At 52.1% G+C, this 16,229-nt stretch overlaps 5 protein-coding genes across 5 annotated transcripts; 2 read left to right on the top strand and 3 right to left on the bottom strand.

The window, feature by feature from the left end:
* Nucleotides 1-3,929: 3,929 nt before the first annotated feature.
* Nucleotides 3,930-5,847, top strand: AYO21_07904 (hypothetical protein; the record flags this gene model as incomplete). Its single annotated transcript, XM_022657857.1, has 4 exons — nucleotides 3,930-4,205; nucleotides 4,278-4,646; nucleotides 4,701-5,459; nucleotides 5,512-5,847. The coding sequence occupies 4 exons, from the start codon at nucleotides 3,930-3,932 to the stop codon at nucleotides 5,845-5,847; spliced, it is 1,740 nt and encodes a 579-aa protein (XP_022509884.1).
* Nucleotides 5,848-7,581: 1,734 nt separating this feature from the next.
* AYO21_07905 (hypothetical protein) lies at nucleotides 7,582-8,862 on the bottom strand (the record flags this gene model as incomplete). The annotated part of the gene is made up of 3 exons (XM_022657858.1): nucleotides 7,582-8,261; nucleotides 8,368-8,626; nucleotides 8,728-8,862. 3 exons carry the CDS (start codon nucleotides 8,860-8,862, stop codon nucleotides 7,582-7,584), a joined length of 1,074 nt encoding a protein of 357 aa, XP_022509885.1.
* Nucleotides 8,863-9,204: 342 nt separating this feature from the next.
* AYO21_07906 (hypothetical protein) lies at nucleotides 9,205-9,969 on the bottom strand (the record flags this gene model as incomplete). The annotated part of the gene is made up of 1 exon (XM_022657859.1): nucleotides 9,205-9,969. The coding sequence occupies one exon, from the start codon at nucleotides 9,967-9,969 to the stop codon at nucleotides 9,205-9,207; it is 765 nt and encodes a 254-aa protein (XP_022509886.1).
* A 2,087-nt stretch (nucleotides 9,970-12,056) lies between these two features.
* Nucleotides 12,057-13,434, top strand: AYO21_07907 (phosphoserine transaminase; the record flags this gene model as incomplete). Its single annotated transcript, XM_022657860.1, has 2 exons — nucleotides 12,057-12,782; nucleotides 12,835-13,434. The coding sequence occupies 2 exons, from the start codon at nucleotides 12,057-12,059 to the stop codon at nucleotides 13,432-13,434; spliced, it is 1,326 nt and encodes a 441-aa protein (XP_022509887.1).
* A 794-nt stretch (nucleotides 13,435-14,228) lies between these two features.
* AYO21_07908 (hypothetical protein) lies at nucleotides 14,229-15,620 on the bottom strand (the record flags this gene model as incomplete). Its single annotated transcript, XM_022657861.1, has 4 exons — nucleotides 14,229-14,564; nucleotides 14,668-15,015; nucleotides 15,097-15,376; nucleotides 15,478-15,620. The coding sequence occupies 4 exons, from the start codon at nucleotides 15,618-15,620 to the stop codon at nucleotides 14,229-14,231; spliced, it is 1,107 nt and encodes a 368-aa protein (XP_022509888.1).
* Nucleotides 15,621-16,229: the final 609 nt, after the last annotated feature.

Consider the following 16,229-nt stretch of genomic DNA (forward strand, 5'->3'; position numbering starts at 1 on the left):
TCAGTCACCAACCCTCAATGGTCTATGTTTCTCACCTCTTCTTGTCCTGCATGAAGCAACTCTCTTTGTACAGACAGACAGACCCCTTCCTGCATGCACTTCTAGGCCGCGGCAAGGCATGTCGATCCTTCGAGTCAGATCTTTCCGCACCGAAACGCTCACCCCAGACCCTTCGATTTGTCGCCCTGTCCAAGTCTCCCTCTGCGAGGTGAATTGCCTGCCACTGCCTGTATCGAGTACCTACCAACTATGTCCTCGTACCACCTTGAGATCCACATTTGGAGCCTATTTGGCCCGACTTGACATTTTATGGTTGCCGACATTTCCGGCCTTTTGGGATTGTGTGTCCATTGCGGATGAAACACAACGAGAGGATCCTCAGTACTTGTCTAAAAATCTTGGAATACTCCATATCCCGCATGTGCGACACCATCACCAGAACCCGATGGTCGGCCACAGACCTGTCTGTTGATTGGCTTGATTCCGTCTGTGGTTGCCGCTGGTGCATGATGTAGTGTTCCTTCGGCGATGTGGCGCCTGCAGTGCTAGGGGCCCGGTCTGAAACCAACTGAAGAAATGCACAGCATGCCGAGCCCACGATTTTTGCCCGTTTCAGTGCATGTTGAAAATGTCGGGAATCATTCAAGACCTCAAGAGTAGGGTTCAGCTGAACAGAGTCCACCACCAGATTGTGACACGGCGCAGGACGAATCCTCACCGTCTGCGCAGACCCCACATGGGTTGTGATTTCCCAGGTGGATGTTTGAGCACAATGCCCTCTAGAAGCTTGTGGCAAAAACATGTGTGAAAATTACAGCCCACCACTCGATAGCCGGCTCCCTTCAGCTCTGCAGATAGGCGGGACTGGTTCGCTTACGGGCAATCGTCATGGCCAAGGTGCCTAATCACTGGCTATGTCTCATCTCCCACTTCTCGTATCTGACCAGGTTGAGTGCGCGATTGCGACTAGTGGTCCCCTTCAACAGCATGAAACCTTGTGAATTGAATTCCTGCCTTCTTACATAGGTACACCACCTTCAAAGTGCGGGGGCGGGGACCAATTTGCTGTTCTCGCCTTGTACCCAGTATGTACGTCAAATCCTGGTGGTCCGCTCCAGTCTCTTACGGCACAGGGCAATATACGTAGACATGTCTTGCTAAAGCAGCTACCCTACACAACTTGACCAAACATATTTTGCTAATCGGCATCGTCTACAAAAGCGACCCCTGACAAGAGGCGGGGACAGCAAGAGCGAGATTTTAGTCGTTCACACTTCTTGTTCGGGAGATCGTGCAAGTCATGTGTGCCGACATAAGCTCATGCGGTGGTACATTTTGACGTGCATGCAGCACGGTCCTCATCTTCCGAAAGCCCAGATTCAAACTTAGACTAAGGTCAGCGGCAAGCAGGATGACAATTGATTGGGCCTTTAGATAGGTCTAGATCTGGCGAGTTGGTTCGAAAAACATGCACATGCCCAAAATCGGGGAAACCAACCTCTTGATTTTCTTTGTTGAAGGCCTCTTTTGCGAAGTGATACTGCCTTGTAGAGTATGGGGAGGAGATGTCTCTTATCAGTCGCTCCCGGTGTCTCCCGGCACATGTGGACACTGGGCGTGGGCGTCTGCAAGCTGCAAGCTGCACAGCGTGATTTAAACGCCCCAGCCACGATATTACAATTACAGACCAGGACAACTTGGCCATATTACTCCGAGCACAGCATCAGCATTTTGAGGTTGAGTCGTTGATAACAAGTCACAAGGAAGGCCCCCCCATGGGCATGATCTACAAGGGCTGGGCCTCTGGTGTACCTTGGCTGCGATCGCACATGGCTGGCTGCCTTTGACGAACTCTACCTCGCATATTATCTGTAAAGCTTCCTTTGAGAGTATTCGAAGGCCATCTGCACTAGCTCGGTACTACTTGATAAGGGACCAAGAGACCTACCTACATACAAGTGACAGGTTTGCACGGAGGTCCCTGCATTTTGACACTTCCCCGTGCTGCCTCGACACAAGATACGGTCATTTCAATCATTTTATTCCAAAACGGTGGCAAGAAAGCCAAGTGTCCAGCTGCACGTGAGAAAAGCAAAAACTCTGTCCCAAATTCCCTATTCCGTTCTTGTTTGTTTCAGCGCAAGACATTTTGGTTAATTTGCGCGAGAGGAGATTAAAAGCGGATGTTTCTGTTTGTTTGATCAGTTCCGCCTCCTACGTCATCCCGCCCGTTTTTGGATATGTCACTTAGGTACGGAGTACGAGTGTACGAGGTACAAGATCTTACCGTTGTGCCGTGGGTACTGCTTCAGCCTTTTGGCGAGATGATCAAGCCTCGTAAGGGATGCCTACACTTTCGATCCTCTTTTGCCATTTTCAACTCATCGTCGCTGTTGGAAATACACATTCCAGCACACTACGAGGAAGATCAGATACATACGACTGACCCGTCCGAGCTGAAATGCGGTACTCGTATGGAATTGAAAACTCCATTGCGATCGTCGGCTTAATCTCTCGGCGGACATTGTCACTGGGATCCCCATGGAAGTTTGATTGGAAGACCCATGCGTACCATGTTTGATAGACGCGAACGGTTGTTCCGATGACGAAATCCGGGGGTTCCTGAAACAAATCTACACCTTTTGCAATCTCAGCCTTGTTGCGGGAGAAAGGAGTCACGGACCTCAGCTGGCGGGGGGAGATTGAATTGTTATAATTGTCGAGACCAAGATCCGTCGGGCCGTCTACCGGGCAATACATATGATCATCTTTGCCTTGTGAGCAGAGATATTGATTTCTCGCACGTGACAAGGCGCATACATTCGTGGTGATGTTCCGCGTCTGGTCTGCTCTCCCTTGATATCTGACGTGTCATTCCACAGGGAAACTAAGGTGTACCTGTGCAGTTCATGCAGGCGCAAAGAACCTCCAACGGCTTCGTTGATTGGCTCCTCGCGCATGCTGGACAACTACTAGAGGTCGGACAGAGCTGCAGGGTGGCTGTCCCTGCTGTGTGACAGGAGAACAGGCACGCGGATATGCCCTTCCCCGTGTTCAGATGCAGGTCGCCCCCTTTTTTTGTGTTACGTGACGATCAATGCATGAACGGTTTATAAGAGACCAAGATCGCCCTCATTGACGACAGCCTCTTTGTATTCGTATCTTACTTGTAGGTGGTTTCGAGTTGGCGTCATGAAGCAGACGCGCCGACCAAGAAAAGAAACTACCATCGACCTCCGTCTCCGCACTTGGACCACGGGCACCTCTTATTTCCTTTTATTTCTTGGGACACTGACGAAATCAGTTGGTTTTGGGGGAGAAAAGGTCGTTGTGGTTGGTGCTTGGGCCACCGGCTTCCCACCGGGCGTCCACCGGGATTTGTTGGGCTCCGCGGCCCACGGCCCACGGCCAATTTACCGTGCCTCCCAGCCAGACTTGGGCGACTTTACCCGTTACCTCAAGGCATGCCAAGTGCCGGGCAAAGCTACGGCAACGCCGAAAACCAGGCACGGCCAAGGAGGAGCTTTAGGCGTCATGCTCTGGGGTAACAGGGCATTCTGGACCACTACTGGCTAGAAGGGGGGGTTTCTTTGAGCCTCGGGTAATCGAATGCTGACTATGTACACCCTTCCCCAGTTCTTGCTTGTACCAACCCCATGGAACTTTCTCGGCCAAAGATATTTCCAATGATTGACTTGTCCGGTGGTATATTCTTTTGGGGGAAGCCCGATAATGATATTCCCCCCATCTCTGAAGGCCGCGCACCCCCAAGGGTCAGGATAGAAGGACACACCTTTTTCCAGAAACTGTCATTCAATTCCTTCCCCGAGAGGTGCGGCGGGCAGCAGGCAGGCGATTACTTTTTTTTTCTCCTCTTCTTTTGTCATTGATATCCTTAGGTTGTCCACGATCCCCCCGCTCCCGGCATCATGGTCTTCTATCCTATGAAATGGGTCCCATCCCTCCCCGAGATCCCTGATACCGTGCCCATATGCGATTTCATGCTCGATGAGCAATACGGTCGCTCCCCTTACTCCCAGTCCAAGGATGCATACACCTGCGGTCTCACGGGGAAGAGCGTCTCGGCGCGACAACAGAAGGAAGATGTCGACTCGTTGTCTCGCGCACTGGCCAAAGAGTTTGGCTGGGGTGTCAATGAGGGCACGGAATATGACAAAGTCGTGGGCATTTTTGCACTGAATACGGTACGTCGAGCCCTTCGTTGGATGTGGTTTTATAAATGGGAATACCAATGTTAACGCACGGGGCACGATCAGATCGACATCATGACCCTCACCTGGGCAATCCACAGAGTCAATGGCATCTCTGCGCCCGCCAACGCTGCCTTCAACTCCGACGAGCTGAGTTACCAACTCACCAACTCCGGGTCCAAGGTTCTCTTCACCGTGATGCCATTGCTGCAGACTGCCCTGGATGCCGCAGCCAAGTCGAATATTCCCAGGAAAAATGTCTACATTTGTGAAATGCCCAACGACCCTCCCATCCCCAAGGAATTCAAGACCCTGTCTCAATTGACAAGGGAAGGCCGGTCGCTGTCACCGCTGGAACCAATCAAATGGGAGAAGGGTCAAGGTGAACGGCAGACCGCGTTCCTGTGCTACTCCAGTGGTACCTCGGGACTGCCAGTAAGTTCTCTGCGGCACTAGAGCATGAAAAGCGATCCTGACATGAAATTACAGAAAGGAGTCATGATATCCCATCGGAACGTCATCGCCAACACCATCCAGATCTCCACGTATGACAAGCCCGCCCGCGACGCAATTGCCCCCAACTATCGTGATGTGGCGCTCGGTCTGCTCCCTCAGTCGCATATCTATGGCTTGATCGTCATCTGTCACTGTTCCACCTACCGCGGCGATCAAGTTGTTATTCTTCCAAAGTTTGACCTGACCAACTATCTCACGGCGATTGAGAAGTTTAAAATCAACACTCTCTACATCGTGCCGCCCATCATCATCGCTATGGTCAAGAACCAAGATCAGACGAGAAAATACGATCTATCAAGCGTCGTGTCCATCTTTACCGGTGCCGCCCCTCTGGGCAAAGAGACCGCCGAGGAGTTGGCCGCGCAGTTTCCCGCCTGGCAGGTTCGACAAGGCTATGGTCTCACGGAGACATGCACTGTCGTGTGCTCGACCTCTCCCCGCGACATCTGGTTCGGTTCTTCAGGGTGTTTGCTCCCCGGATACCAGGCCAAGGTCATGAGCGCCGAAGGCAACGAAATCACGGCATACAACCAACCCGGTGAACTCCTCGTCAAGTCCCCCAGCGTCGTGCTTGGGTATCTCAAGAATCAAAAGGCCACCATGGAAACCTTTGTCGACATGCCTGAGGGCAGATTCATGCGGACAGGAGACGAAGTCGAGTTCAGAGTGTCGCCCAACGGCAACGAGCACATCTGGGTGGTGGATCGCATCAAGGAGTTGATCAAGGTCAAGGTGAGTACTTTCCCAAGAAACTGCGAGCGCAGTAAGGACTAACAAGCCGCAGGGTCACCAAGTTGCTCCTGCAGAGCTCGAAGCATGCCTACTCAACCACCACGCTGTGGCCGACTGCGCGGTAATCCCTGTCTCTGACGACCGCGCCGGTGAAGTGCCCAAGGCCTTTGTCGTCAAGGCCAAGTCGGTAGGACTGGAGGAAAGCGATGCCCTCGTCAAGCGTGACATTATCAAGTACGTCGAGAAGGAAAAAGCCCGGCACAAATGGCTGGCCGGCGGCGTCGAATTCATCGACGTGATCCCCAAGAGCGCCAGCGGGAAGATCCTCCGCAGGCTGCTGAGAGATCGAGAGAAGGAGGCTAGAAGGAAAGCCGGCGCCAAGCTATAACACAGAGCTTCACCTCCGCAATGAAGGGGGGAGTTTGACAGGGGGCAGCTTCAAAACCGGGAGGATTGGGAGATCCAGGAGTCTTCTTTGTATCGGGTGCGTGGTTGTGGGGAGGCTGTAGACTGTCCAAAGCGAAGATTGCACAGATTGAACAATTGCATAAGCTTATCTTTTGAGCTTTTGACTCGATGGCAGTACATCCCACAGATGGTTTGGTCCGAAGGACATGTATGCCAACATCCCTGCCTGTCTGCTTGCTGTTGCCTACCTGCTTCTTTGGAAATCACAATTTGATCGCATTTGAGAGGCAAGACGAGAGTTATAAGAGGTGTCAAGGTGACAAAGCAACATATAGGTACGTCTCTCGAAGCAAGAAAAAGAAAGAGCTAGCCAAACCAGCCAATCAATTGTTCTGCAACGGCTCCTTAATACGGAATGAGATACGTAAAGTAATAGCCCTTGCTTGACCTTTGCCAAACTCCCCATTCACATCATACATTCTGTGCCGGCAGAATAACAGTCAGGAGGACTGTACGAGTGTACTAGGTAGGTAGTCGGTCACGCGCGTGTCACGGCTGTTTTTGGGCCGCCGCCAAGCCCCACCTTCCCACACAGACACTTTGCACTCCTCTGAGGAGAGAACGACAAAAAAAAAAGAACAGGGCAAAAAGAGAATGCATATTGCACTGGCCGTGAACTTGAGAACTGTTAGTTTTGAATTTTGAAGTCGTTATTATTGTTGGTTGAACTCACTCGAACACGGGGCCCATCGATGGCAACGATGGATTTTACCACTAAACCACCAGTGCTGTTGCTGATTGTTGGGAGACATATGGAAAATATAAAATATATCACATAAATTTAGTAAATTGGAGATGTGGTGGGGGAGCTAGAGAGAGGAAAAGTGGGGTCTGGCCTTGCGTTACATGGCGTGCATCAGAACCCTAGCACGTAGGTGAATTTCCAAGTCGACGCGGTGGTGGCAGTTGCCCAGTCTCTTCGCTATAAAATATGTTCCCCATCTACTAGCATATATGCAGTACTATCCATATCCTGCGCCTCTTGTAGAGCAGACAACATAGTAAAGATATAAGAAGTACCTCTAGATACTTCTAGTTGCTTGAATGGCCAGTTACTTGTACATGCCTCCTACTTCTGAACACCTACATCAGAAGGCTCTGGCAACAGATTCATTCTTTTATCCCCGAGGGTTGGACAGCTCCGACAGTTCATGCAATCCCTGTTCAAAGGAACCCAAGGTTGGTTCACAAGAGGGTCCAGGACAGAAGCGCTTCCAAGAAGAGACCGTTGGCTACGATTATGCAAGTATGTAGCGTAGTTGTGCATCCCTACTACGAGTGGGTAGCCTTGTGGTTTACTACATGGTGGTGATCCATATGAACCTGCCCTTTTCTCGTGATGAGGATACGACGCTTCACGATTGTTAAGAGATGCCTCTGTTACATTGAAGATGCTCTTGGACTAGGAAATGAAATGAATGTGTCACGATGAGCCATGCCATACGGCACACCTGTTTGATTTTCGGTCAATTTTCTCGACTGCCCATCTACGAGATACGTTCTTTCGGTTGACATGGCCATATGCCTCATCAAACCTGTGGCTGGCATGATTATGTTTCGGATTTACATCAGGCTGATTAAGGTAGTTTGTAGTGGCTCAATGTAGGAAACTCGATGGAGTCAACCAAGCAGGTTAGCCCTACCTCGCACTTGACTAGAATTCACCCCCCTCATCGCCGCCACCACCGCCATAGGCAAAGCCATCCTCATCATCCCCTTCGCCGCCATCAAAGTAATTCTCCGCGTTGTAATCATCGGCTTCGCCGTCGTCAGACTCCTCGAACTCGGAATCCACGGGCTCGTCGTCGTCATCGTCATCTTCGTCTCCTGCCTCCTCGTCGCCGTCTGCGCCGTTGTTCTCCTGCGGATCGGGCACATCGTCGTCGTCGTCATCTTCGTCGTCGTCGGACTCTCCGCCACCGCCGGACCCTTGCTTCTGCCGCTTCCTCTCCTTTGCGCGAATGCTCTCTATCAGAGAGCGTGCCTTTTTCTTGGTCGGCCCGAAATCGTCTTCGGCGTCAAGACCGCGCTTCTCGCGTGATTCGGTCTCGCGGCGCCGACGCTTCTTCTTTGCTGCCTTCGCCGTTCGTGCGCGGCGAGACCCGGAAAGGAGCGGATCCGAGTCGTCGGTGTCATTTTCTTCATCGTCGGCAATCTTGGCTGAGGCATCTTCGCCTTCTTCGTCGTCTTCGAGGACAAGGACATCTCGCTTCCGCTTCAGTGATTTGCGATTCGGGGCATTCGTCGCCACGTCGATATCCGCCGACAGCCAGAGCGGACTCTTCTTTTCCGGGTCGAGGAGGGGCCAGAGTTCTTGTGGAAAGTATTTCAAGGCTAGAAGTTGATAGGAGATTAGCCAGAGTCTCTCCTACATCCTTTGTCACAACAAAAAGCTCCGTTGCGTCCCAGCAATTTGTTGGAGAGTGGTTTAGTGACGTACCATACTCTCTCCCACTCCCCTTCAAGTCCGGTAAAGTCCTCTTCTTCTTGTGATATTTAGCCGTGTATTTGTCCTGATCGTTGAACGGATCGAACCCCGCGCGCTTGAGTGTTGTGCCCGTCTTTTCATCCGCAATGCTACTGGGGTCGAGGGTCGCAAAGTACGGTCCATTGCGAGTGCGGGTGCGGAAGGATAGGTAGCGACTGACGGCTGCGAGTTCGCGGGACGTCGGCGGGCGAGGGACGGGGAGATCAATATCCTGTAAAAGTTTTGAGAGCGCCCCAGTCAGGACTGTTTGTCTGTGAAGGTGGTTTTTGGTGGTAATGTATCTTGGGAGAGGGGGTCAGGGCCAAACGGTACCGGAAATAGTGCTTGTGGCTTTTTCTCGGTCGGCGCGAGAGAAATGTCGTCGTCGTCGTCAAAGTCCAATTCGGGAGGCAGGGGACCTTTTCGACCGCCTCCACCACGTCCTCTTCCCCGTCCACCTCGCGACATCGTGGTCTGTCAGTCGAGGAGCATCTGTCACGGGATGTTGGAGTTCATGCTGCAATGTGCTAGCCGGAAGTCTGGAAACTGAGAATATTGTGGTGCTAATCCTAGCAGTTAGATCTCTATGCAAAGAACGTCGCAACAGAAAATCAGTCGGCAGAATTTGGGGGAGGTGGGGCAGTCACCTCACCGCCTTGACGAGGCTGCGCAAGGCTAAGATCTCCGCATCATTAATCACTGAAAATTACGACGAAGCCTCTGATCCGAGTACAAAAAGCCAGATATATATAGCCCACTATGAAACGTTGCTTTTATCTACAGCGGAAATATGTACTATGCAATGCTAATCTAGCCACCGTTCCTCGCTGCAATCAACGAGATCGGCCACTCCATCCACTCTGACCAGTGAGGTCCGAGGTGTGAGGATATGGCCTCAATTAGAATGCGACCAGAGTCCCCCACGGCCCAACATTCTGTATAAAATGTCATCAAGGCTGCAAAGTATCCCAGGATAATCAAGGCTTCGGGTCTCCGTTGGTTGAGTCTTTCGAGGAAGTCAGGTTTGAGCTGTACGGGCCACGCCATTAACCAGCGGATGGTTGTGTGTCTTTCATCAGGCACTTTGGATACCGCAAACGCCCACTGCAGCCTCTCAATCGCTGATTCGTATGCGTCCCTTGATTGGTCTCCCAGGTCTGGATTCGTGTTTAACTTGGACAGGTCGAGGCAAGGCTGAGGAATTTGGTAAGGTGTCTCAGGCTGTTGGATTTCGAACATTGTTTTGAGTTCGGTCTGCTTCAGATATTGGTACCAGTCTTTGATGATGAGTTTGGGGACGTTGCGCATAAGCATGACGCAGTCGATGACGTGGTCGAGATACTGGTTTGAATCTAGGCCAGCTGTGCGAGAAGGGTCGGCGAGTATATGAACCGCAAGCAGCAAGGAAAAGAAGAGAACGGCGCCACAATTTGAGGCGTTGATGTCCCTCTCTACGCTGTTGAACTTGTTGAGAGCCAAAGTTTGTAGTTCCGTAGATGCAGTATGGTACCATGTGGCGTTGTCAGGCTTCGTGTATGCGAGATGCAGCGCCGAGATTGCCAACAGCTCGTGCATGAGGAAAGGGAAGGATAAGGCCATACGAACTACCGTTCCTTGCCATATATACTGTACAGGTCCTTCGGCGTGGAATGTTTTATATGTGGAAGTGAGGAATTGGTGCAAGAGTTCCAGATGCTGCATATTTAGGTTTGGGTCAAATGGCCCAGAAGGCGTAAGGACGGGTACAATACTGGATGGCTCGTGACCCTGCGGTCCTCGCTGGTCTGGAGTAGACGGCTGAGATGCACGCGCAACATTAGTTTCCGTGGCTGTTGCCTTCGTCGATGGAGGGGATGTGCTTGAAGCAAAGTTGCAGCCCAGCTCGGCGGTCTGGCAATTAATACATCGAGGGCGACGTTCATCACACTAAGTCGACTTTCAGTAACTGGTTCAAGTGCGGTTTCCCGCCGAGTGCCCAACATCCTGCACTCACCTTGATGTGCCTTTTTTTGCAGGCGAGACAGCCATTTCGAGACTTTTTGTGCGGTCTTCGCGGCATTGGGGTCTTTTGTTCTCGCAGCAACACAGCGATACTTCAAGGAATATTGCCCAATGAGACGGATATCTTGTCAGGCAGAGGATGCAGGGACGAATCGACTTGGGCGCTGTTGAGTAGGATTGGACAGCAGCCGAGCTGAACGTATCCGAAGAGAAATTGCGGTTGCCTGAATACCTCACGAATCTGGGCCTGCATATCGTCTACGGCCAAACGAGGAGGTGGAACCAGTGCTGAGGCTGAACAATAGGTGTAGTTTATGGAGCACCATTTCCAGTGTATCGTCTGTACAGAGATCGTCAATAAACGAGGTTGTGTTGGTGATGTATTGGGGGGGAAACAATGGAGGTGGCAAACCCTACCGCTAGTGGGAATTCAGAAGGCTTCTTTCTGCGGAGATGGACGATTGAGATGTGAAGAGCCAAAATCTCAGCAGTGTAGAGTCAGCAATAATCGAGGTCTACTTCCAACTCGGCAGGCAGTGGGACAATGGACAATGGCATCATGTATGGAGGTATTGTTGAGGTTAGAAATGAGTTGGGGCGGCACGCAGAATTCTCCAGGTAGCAAAGGCAACTTCGCTTCTTACATACCTCGAATGTATTTTATATCCTTAACTACATTAACTCCAGTTGTCGGACACTTTTTCATCGCATCCTTCTGTTTGTCAGAGAGCATGCATTAGGATTTCAGTGTATTCGGTGCTTGCCATCCCCTTTGGCATTTGATCCTGTCATCGCATGCCCGTCCAACGACCCTCTCTACACCATCCCTGACCAAGTCAACTCGTTAGCGAACCTCTGCTTCCTTTTCTGCGGTTAGATTCTGTCGTCTGCGACGCTATTTGCAGTTTCTCAATTCGCCGCCCCCGAAGTCGTTCTTCATGTCAGCAGCAATTTTGATTGTCCCTGTGCTGATCACCGGTTCAAACACATTCAATACTGAATTCGGGCGCATCAGCCACCACCGGTCGCATATCCATGACCGACAGTATCTACGCTCTGAATGTACTCCCGAAGAATATGCTGGGTAGGCACTGATAGAAGAAAGACGAGCACATAGTCAATGCTAGTCGTCCAAGAGATAAACAACCAACGAGACAACAATGGCCTAACGAGTGTACACGATTGAGAGAGCAGCGAAGCATTGCAGCACGGGAGACGCCTGGACAACAACCCAACAAAGTATGTATGCTGAAGCCGAAGCATCTTACAGCAGGACCCGAAGAGGACCGCGCACAAGGTCAATGCCTCCATTGAGAGGGACCAGGTGATGAGTATCTTGGCTGGGTGATCATGAAACTCTCTTCGTTTTGGTCGCAGAAAAGCACCTCAGCGTAGCCTCGGAGGCTGCTCGTCGTTGATTGGCTCCAATGATTTTTCTGTCCTGCCAAGCTCCTCTTCCGATTTTCATGCCATTGACTCATCTCTGTGCTCCGTGATGGGCAAAAGCGTAAGATTCTTCAGACTGACTTGTCCAAATTCAAGATTACCACCCACCGTCTCTTGTCCCTACTGACTTGGTGTTCATTTCCCGCGACATCAAGCACGTCACCTGGTGAATCTAGCTGAATACAGATCCCTCAGACTACCAGCCCTCGTCAAACATGCCTGGTCGCTCAGAAGTCGCCTATTTCGGGGCTGGTCCCGCCCCTCTTCCTACCCCTGTCATTGAGAGTGCCGCCCAAGCATTTGTCAATTTCCAGGACACCGGACTCTCACTGGCAGAAATCTCGCACCGTTCTCCTACAGCAAACAAGGTCCTCGCCGACGCCAAGGACGCCTTGGCAACTCTGTACGATATCCCCACAGATGAGTACGATGTGATGTTTATGGAAGCAGGCGGCACCGGTGAATTCAGTGCCGCCCTTCAGAATCTGGTGGGTTGTTGGATTGAACGTCGTCGGAGAAAGGCCGTGGCGGAGCTAGGGGAAGGCAAGGAAGCCGAAGTCCTAGAGCGGGTCAAGAAGGAGATCGAGGCAGAGTTGAAGGTTGATTACCTGGTAACCGGGTCATGGTCTCTCAAAGCCTGCCAGGAAGCTACGAGACTCATCGGTGCAAAATATGTCAATGTTGCCACTGACGCTCGGAAGAGCAATGGCGGCAAGTTTGGGAAGATCCCAGATGAGAGCGAGTGGAACCTAACACCAAAGGGAAGTGCATTGACTTATTTGTGCGACAACGAGACTGTCGACGGTGTCGAATTCCCCGACTTCCCCAAAACTTTAGAGAACACCAGCGGGAATGAGGAAGAGGACAGGATCGTGGTGGCAGACATGTCGAGCAATTTTCTGAGTCGAAAAATCGACGTTCGGAAATATGCAGTCATCTTCGTGAGCCAACGATTCCATTTGTGTCCCCCGATGCGGTGCTAACTATTATCAGGGCGGTGCTCAGAAGAATCTCGGTATTGCCGGCATTACTGTGGTTATCATTCGGAAGTCCTTGCTCAGCCTTCTACCACCTCCAGCATTCCTCCACGCCTTATCCCCTGTGATCCCGACCTCAGGATGTCTACCGCCCATCATGCTCTCCTTCTCTACCATTGCAGCAAACAACAGTCTCTACAATACACTTCCGATCTTCAACCTGTATGTTGCGACGTTGGTCCTGCAGCGTCTCGTTTCCACATTCGGCTCTACCAAAGTCTCTGGTCAGGAAGAGGTGGCCAACCAAAAAGCCAATCTCTTGTATGAAACCCTCGATTCTCACCCAGAGACGTACTACGTCGTGCCGCACAAAAGCGCAAGGAGCCGGATGAACATTTGCTTTCGAATCATCTCAGGGCCGAAAGCAGGCAGCGGAGAGGTAGTGCCGGACGAGGCCAAAGAGAAGGCGTTCTTGACTGGTGCGGAACAGCGCGGGCTCCTCGGCCTCAAAGGTCACCGATCTGTTGGAGGTATCAGGGCGAGCAACTACAATGCCGTCCCACTGAAGAATGTACAGAAACTAGCTAGCTGGTTGGTGGAATTTGCCAAGTCATGACCTGACATTGGTTGGCCGGGTCAAACATCCAGCAAGGAGAAAAATGACCGATTTCGAAGTTTGACGGTCCTCATCGACCGGACCGGCGGTCAAAAAGCTACCACTAGACATGAAAAGTATTGTTGTTTATTACGAATGAAGAGAATATATACAACGAGGCCTTGATTCTGTCTGACCAACGGTGCTAGTACCAGTTTTCTTTAGTCAATGCTCGTCGTTCGAAACCTAGCAATGTTTCGGCCGATTCGATCAGAATCAAAGTCGCTCGCCCCGGGTGCGACTGCTGAAGGCCTGGGTGCCAGGATAGTGGACAACAAGAGTGATTCAAGATGTTACCCTGCCATTTGCGAATTGTCATTGGCCTCTGTGTATCCTGCAACCTCGACCCAAGAGCGGAATAATCTCACTCGCCCAGGACGATTCCGATTGGGGCGGGATGACCCCAAGTAAGCGATTCTTATTTTAACATCCCGGCACAGGTACCTACTTCGGTAAAATCTTATTGTCCCAGGTCTCTCTCCAACATGTCACGAAGATACTTCCGGAGTGAAAAACATCCTTGGTGGGAGATGACCATTTCTTACAATCTAGGACGTGGATTCAGTCGTTGCCTCTATCTCGCCGGGACCCAAAACTCGACCATCAACGCGTTTCCAAAACTACTCCTCTCCGTCCGAACACCGGGTTTGTCCCAAATTGTCACCAAGTACACTGGCCAGGACTGCTGGATCAAGCTTGAGATCCTTAAAGCCGCTTTTTTTGAGTCGCCTCCATTGGAACCGGCGACTACAATGTCAGGAGGTGGGTGCGGCCCCGCCACCGCTTCCGCCCGCACCACGGCCTCCACTCCCACCAGGAAGCCGCCTCTTCAACGTGGACGCCAATGGCAGGATCCTACTGACCTTGCCCGCCAAGCCCGATGGCTTGTCCCTCCCAGGTGTGAGTTCAATTCCTGGGGGCACCTTCCCGTCGATACAAAAGGCGACTCCGGCCACGAGGATATCCGCCGTGTGGGTACCTGGTTGGGCCTTCGGGGCGCTTGTGTGAGACTCGCCCGGTAGCAAGACGGTTTTGGAGTTTGTCAGCCTTGTGGAGCTCACGGAAAAGGCCGATCCGTCATAGTCGACAATCTAATATGTAAAAACGGTCAGTTTGGGGGCGTCGTCTCCCTGAAGCAGTGTCTCCCGCGCGCTGGACGCAGAAGTGGAAAAGTGTGGAGGAAGCAAAACTTACCTTCGGGGTCCCTGGGACGACTGGCTCAGTCTCTTGCGCAGAGAATACGTTCACTGGTTTGTTTTTGGTCAGGCGGTATCGAAACCATTGGTCGGAGGAGTCCGTGATGGCTCTTGATTCCGTCGAGTCTATTTGCAGCCCCCGGATCTGGGCCCCGGTCGCATGAGGTATTAAGCCCGCCAAGATAACTCCCGGCTGGCCCCAAGGAGAACCCTGACCAGGAGACGCAAGTCGGAATATGCCTAGACACGAATCCAACAGTGTACCCCATTGTTGACTTCGCTGAGTAACGGCTGTCCTGGGATTTGCCGCTTGACCGCTGACTTCTGCAAAGGCTATCCCCATGGCCTGTTCAGGGCGTGTTAGCCCGGTTGCGTTGTAATGTTTCAAGGGGAGGGACAAATGATCGAAGTCAGCGTTTCAACTCACCGCCAGAATTTCCATACCACCCATGCTGTGGCCAACGGCTACCCAGTCCCTCCCACGCACTTGGGACGCAACGGCATCCAAAAGCTCCGGCGCTGTGGAGCTGATGTTCAGACTGACGTTCGCTGGGCTGAGCGGCGTGGTTTGCCATCCCACCTCAACGACTTCGACCGTTTTGTTAATCAAGGGCTCGAGCAGTTGATTGAGTTCTGTCGCCCAGCTGGTGCCATTTGCTCCGATGAACGCAGACTCAGAACTGTTCAACCCGTGGATAAGAACGACGCTGGAGGCGATGGTGTTAGCTCAAGCAGAATTATCGCACCACCAACGCAAGGATCGACCGTCGCGATGCGTCCCCAGGGAGAAGGGGAGGGGGGGACTTACACAATGGGTGCTTGAGGGTTTGATACTAGCGGACGGGCGGTCGGAGCCAAACTCGACGCGGTCGAACCGCTAGGGACCGCAGGTGCCTGTTGGATGGGAATCGCCGTTCCTTTTCCTTTCAATTTCTTGAGTATGCTCGACATTTTTGGTAACAGATGGAAACAAAGAGGGAGTTGAGGCTGGAGTAAAAGAGGAGGGAGTGCGAGGCAGTTGGCCCTTTTTGTACGGCTGGCGACCCCAGCGATGCCTGTCTTTGAAATTAGGGTAATGCTACCACGAAGAGGTCTCCCCGAGGCCCGACCCGTCTTAGCTATATAGAGCATGTGCAAGTGCTGTGGACGACATGAGGGCTGCGGCGTCCAAGAATGGATATGGACAACAGCCTCGATCTGCCTCTTGAGACTCTACTTTCCGCCCGGGTCCAAAAATAGGTCGACATGGACCAAAAACTTTCCTTTTCCTAGCCGGTACTGCGTGGCAGAGTAGAAGAACGATCAAGTGAATGGCGCAAACCCCATCAGAGAGGCTGGATGAGAAAGAGAGGGAGGTTTTGCAGGGCCCGGAGACCCGCCGCCGCAAGAAGACTTGGTCGTTCGTGTCTGATTACATGTCGCATTGTAGAGGCTCGGGATCAGCAATGTCATAATCCCCATTCCTCGCTAGGGCGCGACCCGTTAGGAGCAGAGGCATCGCGGGGCACCATCCCTGTGAACGAACAATAACGGCCCCCCGGGGGGGGGGGGGGAAGGGGG

This window comes from Fonsecaea monophora (genome assembly GCF_001642475.1).
Source record: "Fonsecaea monophora strain CBS 269.37 chromosome Unknown Scaff64, whole genome shotgun sequence".
Taxonomy (NCBI): Eukaryota; Fungi; Ascomycota; class Eurotiomycetes; order Chaetothyriales; family Herpotrichiellaceae; genus Fonsecaea; species Fonsecaea monophora.